This window comes from Opisthorchis viverrini (genome assembly GCF_000715545.1).
Source record: "Opisthorchis viverrini unplaced genomic scaffold opera_v5_6, whole genome shotgun sequence".
In the NCBI taxonomy this organism is placed as follows: Eukaryota; Metazoa; Platyhelminthes; class Trematoda; order Opisthorchiida; family Opisthorchiidae; genus Opisthorchis; species Opisthorchis viverrini.
The window spans coordinates 356,576-368,466 of record NW_008751662.1 but is presented as its reverse complement, the minus strand read 5'-3'; the positions used below and the strand labels follow the sequence as shown (position 1 = coordinate 368,466).

Below are 11,891 nucleotides of genomic sequence, written 5' to 3'. Positions count from 1 at the left end.
TTTGTGGCATCATGTAGCTGGTTTGGAGGACAAGCGAATGCCTCTGCCTTTGGCTACTCTCAGCCGGTAATTCAAACCTCGACTGAGCACGTAGCGATAACACGGTGACGGACAAATATTAACGGAGGCCTTCATCGAAGGGCAATGCGTGATACCTCTCTGTCAGACCTGCGTTTACTAAGGTGACCGTCATACGTGTACACTTTCATCGGCCAATTGCAGTACACTATTTAATTAAGGATTTCCCTATTCAAAGACCACTCTCGGTGGCTAAGTTGATATGGTCTTTTAACTTTGGTGGTAATTCTTTTGCGACCTGGCCTACGGAATGGCAATTTATTTGCATGAAAACTGTAACTAACGGGGAATAAATAAGCGACCATGACTACGGTCTGAGCTACCAGCATCCTCTTCAACTGAAGACTATGGGACACCCAACCGACACCACAAACCACGATTGATGGAGAGAACAATGCTACGTAGAAGGAAAGCGCATCGCAGAACAGCCACGCCGTCAATCTGAAGGTCGTGTGCGAACCACGTGCACGCGTGCAGTCGTTGCCATCGTAATTCTCGTTCTCCATTGGTCAGTGTATGTTTTTGCATTTCATTGGTTAAGTTACTGCGATCGTCCCTGTCTCTATCGACCGTTAGCCAGATGACCAATGAGAATAAAGGTCTAACTATAAAGCACTGGATGCATGGGACTACATCAGTCTGGTGGCACGTTGGTCGCACGCCCTTGGACTGCGTGTTATGTCATATTCCTGTCATTCGGGCGATGGTCTCCTATTGTTGTTACAAGCAGCCAGGAAACTTGAAAATGAAGGTAAGTAGATTCCCTACGACATTGGTCCAATTCATTTCATGTTTTATGTTATTGCAAAGTATGTATGCTTCTCAAATTTTGATTCGGACTCAGTATCAGGGTCTAGAGTGCGTATCGTCCAAGCATGAAGTATTACTAAACGCCAAACGGTTTGGCGATTTACACTTCCAACTTGGATTCATGGCTAACCAGGAGGCCGGTTGGCACTGTGAAACTCTGCCTTGGAATTTACCCGGGAATTTCTAGGGTTCCCACGAATCACCCGATTTGAAATATTTGAACAATCATGCATCTATCTAATGGGGCGTATTTTCTGTAAGCCACTTGTTCTTTGACCCCCCTCACTTCATATAGCAACATTTTTGGCTTAGACAGCATGGAGGTGCAGAGTTACGTGGCGTGTTTACTGTCAAAACACGGTAAATGGCGGATTCTTCCTAAGTGCTTGTGTTCGTATGAACTTTAGTTCTCGACGATTGTCCAGATCAGAATGAGTTTCATACATCATAATTTTATTTACGGTGGCGGCTTTCGGAACCGTATAGGTCGGGCGATCTACGTGCTAGTCTACATATGAGGGAGGGGCACTGATGTCGCCGTTTTGGGGCGGGGAGCCCTGTATGTTCAAGCTTTGTTTTCCGTATGCATTCCGCCAGATGTATCAAAAATGTCTACATCTGGTGTTTTTGCTACGTGTTGAAACAGCCCCTTCAATCGTTCTTTTTTCAGTACCACCGCTTGCTTATTGAATATTTTTCTATTTTCGCAACACGGTGTTGGCATTCGTCAAACTGTCATTTTACAACCCACTTCAAAACCGATACTCATTGTTTACAACTCAGTGCGCAGTTATACCGACTCATTTTCGGACCATAAGCTCGTAACTACTTGCAATCTTGGCATCATGTGGTTTCTGGAACCATGAAGTGAACCTTAGCACTCAGGATTGGTTCACGGTAGGAATGTGTTAATCTATAAGTTTACGAATGACCATAATTACCTTGATTGCGGTCAGAACTTCCAAGCATGCAACCCCTCCGGGACTGCTGCTAATGAACATTTGTTCATAGCAGCTCAGGGATCAGTAACTATCCCGTTTGAGACTACTAACAAAGGCCTTATGTATGTGTTCGACTGTAAAGGATGTGCCCAAAACAATTGTTCGTTTTACCGTTTCATGCTTTGAAAACTTCCATTTTTTTGTGTTTCGTCTAGATACCATACAGCGGCCTTGCTATTCCGATGGATGGGACCATAGGCCAAATACTCGTGCAAATACCGATCATAAATATGTGGTTCAACACAACTATGGATATAATGCATCCAAGCGGCCAATAGCTGGCCCTCGGTATGTTCCTAGTTTTTTGGAGTCTTTATTATTCCGTTATTAGCTGTACTCACAATGAATTAGAAAAGAGTCGGTATGTTGTACCTTTTCCACAATAACCCTTCTCGGTAGACGTGCCCATCTTCGAGCTTGCATGGAAACTCTCAAGGAACACCTTAATTTTGATAATGACATGCCCAGAATAACAATGCTGGCAGTTTTAAAAAAGGCAACCACCACAATCCAGGTACGTCTGTTAACGCGTTACATTGGCTTTGCCGTTACCAGCCTAAGGGGCTCTAGGATCAAATTAAATATCCTAGCTCATTATGTTACTCGTTACCTCATTTTTCATGTATTATTTATAATTGCAGTATCTGAGGCAGCGAAAACAATGCCTTGAAACGTGTGAAGACAACGAAAAACAGCGGTACGCACAATTGGTTAAGCGGCGTATAGCTTTACGGAAAAAGCTCGAGGAGAAGAAGAGCAGATTCCTGAAACTGCAGAGCTGGAGAGAACGTAATCGCAATTGTTCTGAGTGTTCAATAACAACGACATCCTCTGGTGAGTTACTGACTACCCATTCGGTTACTAATGCTTGTCGTGTCATTTGACATGTTTCCCTTCACATATTTTGTTCCTTTTTTTTCAGATGACTCGGAACTGGATTTACAGTTGCGGTCCGCACACACAGCATCGCATGGGCCTTCTAGCCCTAATCGCCATCCTTTCGATCCCTTTTCACGAGGTGAAAACGCATCGGTGGGCGTCGGTTGTGTACTATCCAACAATAAACATGTTTCACCCTTGGGGTCATCAACCAGATTTCCCTCAGGTATAGATCATTTTGACGCAAGCAGCTCCGACTCTGGATTTGACGAAATCACAATTGGATCTAGTGGAAAGACGTCACCCGATGGATCCTTAATGCCCTACTGCGTTTCAGAAGCACCTTCTATGATACCGACGTATTTTCACAAGCCGTGCAGCGCCAGCTAGGGCGATGTTCGATGTGTCGCTCGTCTACAACTGATGTTTGTTTCTGCCGTTACCCATCTTGACCTACGTGCATAATAGTCAGTTCATCATCCTTCCCTGAATTTGGCAGCCTTACCAATTAGTTGTTGCGATGGAATTTCTGTCATTTGTGACAGCATAATCAGAGAATCTATCGCTGGATCTTTGGATATTGGATTCGATTTTGTCTACACCATGAGTAAGGTTCCGTCGCACTTCATTTCGGTGTTATAACTAGGGTCTACTTGTCTCCGTTCTACATCCATAGTGACTTTTAGTAGACGCCTTTATTTAAGGTTTCCTCACTACCATATGTACCTATTAAATACGATCTCGATACGTGTTTTCCAGATGTTCATATTTATCTGTTTCTGGGCCTCAACCAAGCGCATCGGTCGACACGTTTTTCGTCCTACCGACGTGCAACCCGTGTTTTCCACTTCCCATTCCATTTGACCTCCCTCGTTCCCCTTAATCTCCCACCGTAGACTATTGGAAAGCTGTGATTTTGCTGTATTTTGCATTTTTCCCGAGGACGTTTCTTGGAGATAATAATCCGCTTTGTGCAAAGGCCCCAAGCTTTTGTGTCAAACTGCCTGACTTTATTTTCTGAACTCCTAGTTGAGCCCTGCGACGGCCACTCTCTAGTTGGAGGTCCTTATTCTGGGTCGTTTCACGCAAAGCTGGGTGTTGGGCTTGTTTAGTCTTTCATAAAGGTGTGTCCGTTAGGTTTTTCTACCACAAGCTACTTGTGTATTCGCCTTCCAGTGTCCCTTGTCATTCTGTTCTTCGGTCTTCAGTTCTCGCAGCTCTTTCCAGTTACGTGCAATTGGGCAGCGGCTCTTCTGGAATATATAATATACAATATGTTTGTACAGCTCCACTGTGTAGGTCTTAATCCCACCACTTTCAACAACTTTTGTGCACTGATTTCTTCGTAACACCTTGTGTCGTTCACTGGGAAGTGGTCAGTTGCTGCCTCTCTTGGTGTACCGAATATTCGTATCCCTTTTAACCAAGAAACAGAATTCCTCTGTGAGTGTTTCATCCAAACGATTCCCGAACTGCTATCTGGAGTGTACCGTGCTGAATAATTCTGCTCAAGAATTTATGATTTATCCTTCCCAAGTCGCCTTCTTGCTTATGATTGGGCATTTAATTTTTTCGAGACAATTGGATTCCACTGTCACTCTTGGAACAGTGAGGATGGCGCAGACGGAGTGTGTTTCAGTTAACTTAAAAGGTAAGAATTTTTGTTTTGTTAACAACCCTGATACTCAACAGAAACGAGGTATCCTAAGAATTAATGGAAGCCGGTTTCGTTCTAGTCCTCTTAAGCTTATGGGCTGTTTTGCTCTCGAGGCAAATTAAGGCGACTCAGGTTGCGTGGATGCTTGTTCGTTGTTTTCTGAGCTAGATAGTCTGACTACAAGAGTTTCATCACCAGTTGAGTCATCTCCAGTGCGTTGTTTGCGTAGCGTAATGGAGCGTTGCGTCAGCGTTTATTCTTAGGCTATTTTCGCTGTTCTACATGGGAGATGAGTACAAACCGATGCATGTGTGGCGCCTTTGGCGCGAATGTGCCAATACAAGTTATTTTGGGTATCATACGAAGGACGATTAAGGTTTGTAAACTCTGAAGTAAGTAAACGATTCAAATCCTCTCACCAACGTGGCCTATGTCATGAAGAGGCTGAGTCGTATTGAGTTGCGATAGCCTGTGTCTTTTATGGTGATCGTATTGAGTTGCGATAGCCTGTCTTTTTATGGTGATCGGAATACACCGGTGGTCATAGATAAAGGCCTAGCAAGCAGTTCCTTCATCTTTATGTTTTGAATTGAGCTCCGGTCGATTTGAACGTGAGCGCTCACTAGTTGTGGGTTAGCAGAGTCCAATTCAGATGTGAATATTTGGTTCAACCCACCGTGAAAGCCCTTTTTCAGATTGCCTGAACGATTTTGGGAACAGGAGTGCACTCCAGGAAAATAAATTCAGTCGTTTTACCTTTACGCAGATGCTACTCTAACGAGCGACCATAAGGTTTTAAGATTTATCCCGGTCGTAGTGCGAATGCTACCTTCATGGATACTTCGACGTTCGACTTCATCAGATGTGACGCATATTCGAGAATATCAGGTAGGAGTTTCTCCTGGCAAAGGATCCACAGACCACGTTAAGTGTTTGAAGAGCGCCCTAATACCGTTGACCCGGAACGGTTTCCTTTGACTTAAAAGGACAGATGAATGAGCGAGCTTTCTTTCTTCCCTTCCTTTATTTTTATACTTCCGCCGACATTGGAGTCCACAATGAACTACCCAAAAGTTCCCGCAGCCGGTGAAGCTCTGTTCGGGACAACTGTCCATAAAAGCCTTTGTGAGGTAAATGCCATGAGGTGGTGACATGAAGCGAAGGCCACTACTGTCAGTTTGATCACATGTTCGCACATGTGATTCTCCCAGCGTATTGTTGGGAATCCTACAAAGCGTGTTGAGTTTCCCGTCATATTATGGTCGGACTGACCAGCTAGCACCTGGTTTTGTACAGGGCTAGTGTCGAATGAAGTTCTCAAAGAACATTGGGTTTATCCCGCTGAGTCGTACTTTTTAACACGTCATTAAATCCCCGTGGTCCGACGCCTTGCTTTTGACCGTCTTCCCCAGAGGGGTCAGGCTGTGCAATGAGACCACATTCTCCTAGTGTTTTATGACAGTGACTGGTTTCCATGACTTGCTTTGCTCTCCACTATGGTGATGAACGTGAATGCCCTTTAGGACATTAGTTGCGGGGCAAGTTTAGGCAAGTGTGACTGAACCATAAACGGGGATATCTATCTTCTAATATTGTAGTGACAAGTATGGTCTAGTGGTACATTTACTAGATCTCTGTTGTATGACACCTAAGCTTGGAGCATACCGAAATGTTAAATTAGACGCCATTTTAGGACGGCAGTGTCGGGTTGAACGGATTGAAATTGTCGGCCAGCCAGTTTGCTCTGAATTTAGGTTGAAAAGCTAACGCGATCGTACCATGGTCTGTCTCATTGTGTTCCTCTCTTCGCTACAGGCGGTAACCAGGGCAGGGTAAGAAACCCGGATATGTGAATAATGGGCATGCACAATACTCCACCTTTGAGCCATATAGCGCTGTCTATTCCAGAACCAAATTTAGCTGAGTGAGACGTCAGTTTTGCAATGGTCTGCACAGCGAATACTCCGTTTCTCCAACCAGTCCTTTGCTTCATATTTCGAGCGTGGAGTATGCTCGTTATATCATTATCTTGTCGTCAAGCCTTAGAGGCGAGCAGTGGGTGGGCCACACGTTCCACTGCACCAGCGGCCGCAGGAGACTCCCGGTTATTTGTACCCAGAGTAGCTTTCGCCAACCTCCAACACCTATGGTGCCGACCGAACGGGAGCTTGTCTGTCAAGATAAGCGTTTACACTGCGGTGGTGCGATTCATACTTCTTTATGCATTGTAGAAGTGGCCCCTTTGCGCAGAAGATATACGGAAGATGTTAATGTTTGATCACCGGTGTCTCCGCAGCATTGGTCGAGTCTGATAGGAACGTCGGATTAGTAATGCTGAGGCACGCCAGGTGGTCTTAGGCTCTCCCGCGGTAGATGAATTACTCACGCTTCATGAGTTGCGATGGTTATGGCATGTACTCCGCATGCTTCAAGGCCGTCTCTCAGATTTTTCCCTCCCAGCCCTGTGCTGAGTGAAAGCGACCGAGAGGTGTACAGTGTATGACCTGGCAACGAAGTACGAAAGCACTATCCTGTAAACTTAGTCGGGTGAGCAACTGCCGCCTCCCAGAATGGGGACCTCGGGACTCAAACCACCAGTGACTAATGACATTGGCGGAAATGGCACAATCGCGCAGTCAGTGGCGCTCGTGCATCGAAGCTATCGCATTCAATACGTAGCTACCCAATTACTGGACAATCAACATGCCTTCACCTCCAAGGCTCGGTTGTATGCTCCACTTTCCCGTTTTCCGGTGATCGAAACTGTAGCAGCTGGAATCAATGTGCCTATGACACGGTTTGTAGCTGATAAATTAAATTGAATCTACTTATACTATATACATAGATTACTCGTTAGATGCAAGCCCAACAACAGTTTTGCATTGTTGTTGCATTGATTTCATATTTTCGGGAAACCGCTTGATATCGTAAATTCGGGGAAGAATTACTCATCACTATACACTTTGCGCATCCGCATTAGGAATACAATTTTGCGTTTTAATGTGCTCACCGGTTGTACGGCTTTTACTGCCAAGTGAGTTAGAACTTTGAGTTTAAGGCATACGACAACGTCCTTCAACGGAGCTTCGATCCCCCCATTTTTCGACTGGTGCACACCGTGGAGCCTGGTTAACCCAGAAGGCTGGGGAAAGTGGAACGGGCGAAGAATGACGGAAATTCCCGAAGATTATTTCGGGTCGTCTCTGCGGACGTACCGCGGAAAACGCCGGTGAAAAACCCATCAAGTACCAAACTGGCGTGATCATGTTCAATAAGAAAGCATGCTTAGACAGCTGGGTCGAGTTCTTCGGGGACCGATTTTTGTAGCCACTGGCTGCCACTCAGTTGGATTGTTGAACTGCACTAGGTCTGCACTGGACGGTAAGCCTCGGAACTCTAGAGTCTGTGCACCAGACAGAATAGTTTCATTTATTGAATCCAGGAGGAAGGTCCCCGCTGGCCTCGAAAATTTTTCAGCACCATGTTGGATGAGTGTGAAACCTGGTGGACACAAAGCACCAAAGAACTGGAAAAGGTCAACAAAGCCAGCATTGCGAGAAAACGATTTCAGCGGATCCGTACGATCAGCCCCGGAAACCGCCTGTGACCTAGAATAAAGAGGATAAAAGCAGATCCACAACCTCCAATAATGGACGCCTCGATGGCTAGGCTGAAAACTTGGAACGAAAATTCTTGTGGATACCTTCGGCCACTAACTTGAATCCTGCAACTGAAGGGCGATCATCGACGGGGCACCTGGAACCCCGTAGGCCATCGGAGGTTTGTGACTGTGTGTGCTTTCCCTAGTACTACCGAGCTCCCGGCCCGGATGATCTCCTGCCTCATCGTTCAAGGACATGACTGAAGTCCTCAGCCACCGCTTGTCTGATCCAGTTGCCAGTATTTGGGCTACGTAGACTGTTCCAGACAACTGGGACAACTTTTTATAAAAAAAGGCTCCTAGTGAGTACGGCAGTCACATTGGAATTGCTTCGACTTCATCCGCAACCAGATTCTTGGCGTTAGTTGTCGCTCATCGCCTTAGGGTGGCTCATGAAGCATTGACTCGAGAGCAGTAAGCGGGATCATGGCCTGGTAGCGGTCGCATTGGTCAATTCCCCACACCCCGTCAGGTGCTGGAACAGCGCCACACGTATACATAATCCACAATTTGGGTTTTACTGGAGTTTTGAGGCGTATTTGACTCAGGTGATCGGTCTGTTCCGCTAGCTCTATTCACCTTGATTTTTCAACCCCCATCGATGCCAGAATGTCACTCTACCGAAGAGTATCTTCGAGAATGCAAGCAGATATTCTGTATATCAGACTATAATGACCCTCATAAAAGTGGATGGCCGAAAAAGCGATAAGGCTTTGGCCCTGATCCCCCTACATCGCATAAGCACAGTTAGCTTGACTGGCAGTGAGGCTGTCAGCAAAACTATCAGCGAGGAAGACCACTCATTTGTTTGCTCGTAATCTGACATAAAACGACGGGATAGACTTATGTGAAGGTGGTCCCCTTTCTGCTGACCACAGCTGTGCCTTATATGAGTGGATTCGTATAACGGGCCCAACGAATGCAGGTTTCAGTCAAACCGCTTGCGATTAAGGCAGAACGGTACTTCAACAACGGAATCCCTGTTCCTAGCATTGGATTGATCGTTTTACGAAACAGTCAGCTGGTCTCTGTCAGCACACTTTAGAAGAACTCAGTGAGTCTGGAGGGAAAACCGATACCAGCCTGCCGTCAACAACGGAAGTCCTTCTTGACAAAGAGCCTTGCTTATATGGTCTGCACCGTTAACTCTGCAATGCAGTAGGGCCCTGGTGAGCAATCTGATGATCCTACTTCGTACGATTGGAGTGTCTTTCCAAACTCCAATCTTCCTAACGGGCGTAAGAATCATCATTATCAGCTGCAAGAACCAGAAGCTGCGTTAGTTGCGTATGCCTAACCATCGCTTGCCGAAGAGAGTGCTGTTTCCCATGCCCATTTCGGGGTGGTAGAAGCAGAGAAACCTCTCCCTCTTGACTTGGGCAACCTGGTAGTATCCCAGTCCTCGTGCAGCGTAGCAGCTAGGCGCTGGAAGGGTTTTACAGCTGAACGGTTTTTTTCCGGGATGGGAACCCCGTGGTACCCACCGCACCTGGTTGGAGACGCTGCAAGATATGGTCGTCAACCGATGTCAGTGGCGATCTTGCTAGTTTCTATCCAGATTGCCTGAGTGAATGTTTGGAGTTGTACGCACCTCTGAATGATCGTAGTAAGCTAGCATTAAGTGCCTTCCCCGTCCACCTTTATTCTTCTCTTTCAAATAAATCATGATTGTAGGGCAGCGAAGTATCGGTGTCATGCTGTTGATGATGGTGACGACGGTGGAGGGCGTATGAATGACGTATGCCGCGTGACGACTATCTTTTCGTCCGCTTGGTTGTTGTGGCATCCAATGTGCCCTGTTTTATCATTTGGCGCACGTTGATCGGTTGTAAGAATATGCATATTCCTTGGAATATAGATATTTTGCGTGCTCGAGGATAAGTCGACCTTATCATTGTCGTAAAATTGGTTATCGAACATCGCGAACCTTTCAAACGCCCACTGTTGTCCATAGGATAGGATCAAACCCGAACATCACTATTGCGGACTAGCCAATCGACGAGGCAGATAAATTTATCTACATGGAAAGCTGTATAGGTCGCGGTGAGCTGGCTGGAGGCAAGATCATTTCTTGATTCAGGAAGGCTAGGACAGTGCTAACAACCTCCGGTACCGAGCGAACCGGCGTGACGTCAGTTTGTCTGTTAACAATAGGGTGTAGAATGTGGCGTCGCGAATCACACTGCGTTACGAGTCAGAAACGTGACCCCTACTCTCAGATATGCGAAAACTCGGCGTTTGACTATCCGTGTTTCTTTCAGCGTCCCAGAACTCTTTTTACTTAACCCTGTACTGAATGGAAGCTGCAGAGGGGTGACCTGGCAAGGAAGTGAACAATAAACCCGGTCGGATTGGCAGTAGCTGCTTTCGTGTATCGGGACCCCGGCACTCAACCCAGCCATGGTTACTAACTCCGGCAGACATGGCTAATGCGTGCAGTCATAGGCTCTCGTGCATGAAAGTCATTATCTCCACTACGTAGCTGCCCAGTTTCCCGTTCCTCCAAACAACTCGACTGATTCACTACATGATAGCTGATTACGGTATCGCCTTCAGTGCTTGGCTTCAGCTACCCTACACTCCGTTACTGAAACGGCATCAACAGGGGAAAATGCACTCTTGATGCATTGTTTATAGCTGATAATTTGAACAGGGTCTTCGAATCACGGTACAGCCGACTACCTACAGTCCATTCGGTAGGGCCAATCCATGCAATCAACTTTGATGTGAACCCGAGTGACCAAGGGGGAAATGTAAGACAAAGCGCACGGTGATCCAACGTGTTCATATGGCGTCAGGATCAGATAAGCCGTATCCACTTCACAAAGTCGAAGAATATCTTGTAGAGTGGCGGGAAGTAAGTGCTGATCAGGTTGAGTCCCGACTGAGACTTATGTCATTCCAGTGGTACGGCTTTCGAAACGGAGATTGATAGTCTTTGTTAAAGGTCTGTTTTCTGCTCCGTCGCTCATTGAACATTGGCACTGTTTGCCCAAAACGGTGTTATAGCTTAGCTGGAACTTTGGCTCTCTTCAGAGTGTTGTATGGTTACTGCCCTGGTCGAGTAAACGTTGTAGGCGGGCTTTTACCTGAGTGGTGAAGACCGTTCACTTATCTCATCGCCTTCCTTGTTGCAATCAACTCGACCTTGCAAGAATCCTGACCAGATTCCGACTACCATAGGGGGGACTTTTTCACTGCTAGATTGTAGATACTGAGTACACCGACGATATAGCTGTCATCGAATCACGCCACAACTGTCGCAAACAGTAATAAGCAACAACTGACTTCGCTTCACACCACTAAGACTGGGTGAATCAAATTTTGAACCGCGTGATTGGAGATGGCTCAGTGGTTAGAGCGCGAATTTACTGACCGGAAGGTTCGTGGTTCTAACCCGACATCTGCCTCCCGACTTCCCCTGTCTAGGCTTGGCATTATCCGAGCCCTCATGCATCCTTTGGGTGGCACGGCATCTAGGGACCGGAAGGGTATTAATCACCATAATCATCAAAGACAGCAACATCAGTGTTGCCACTGATGCTTCACTGCCGAAGGGCATTACGGCTGAACGACTAGAGGAATCAGTTAACGTAATGCTTACTGGGACAGTTTCTCCTAGATCAATGGCTGTCGGAGGCGAAGTTGTTTATGCTGTTGAAATGGCAGCAATGTGCTGAAGGTCGCTATAGCATTTCGTACCGTTATGAGGTCCAGAATCCTGACTTTTGCAATCGGACGGTCGGGAATAACCGTGTTAATGCGTACGAAGCATTGCTCATGATGTTTGGACTATCTGGTCGGT

The 11,891-nt window shown here is 46.4% G+C and overlaps 1 protein-coding gene across 1 annotated transcript; it reads left to right on the top strand.

The window, feature by feature from the left end:
• Positions 1-710: 710 nt before the first annotated feature.
• T265_00587 (hypothetical protein) lies at positions 711-6,896 on the top strand (the record flags this gene model as incomplete). Its single annotated transcript, XM_009164415.1, has 7 exons — positions 711-829; positions 2,045-2,177; positions 2,241-2,403; positions 2,531-2,723; positions 2,812-3,127; positions 6,520-6,697; positions 6,741-6,896. The coding sequence occupies 7 exons, from the start codon at positions 757-759 to the stop codon at positions 6,894-6,896; spliced, it is 1,212 nt and encodes a 403-aa protein (XP_009162679.1).
• Between the last annotated feature and the right edge of the window lie 4,995 nt (positions 6,897-11,891).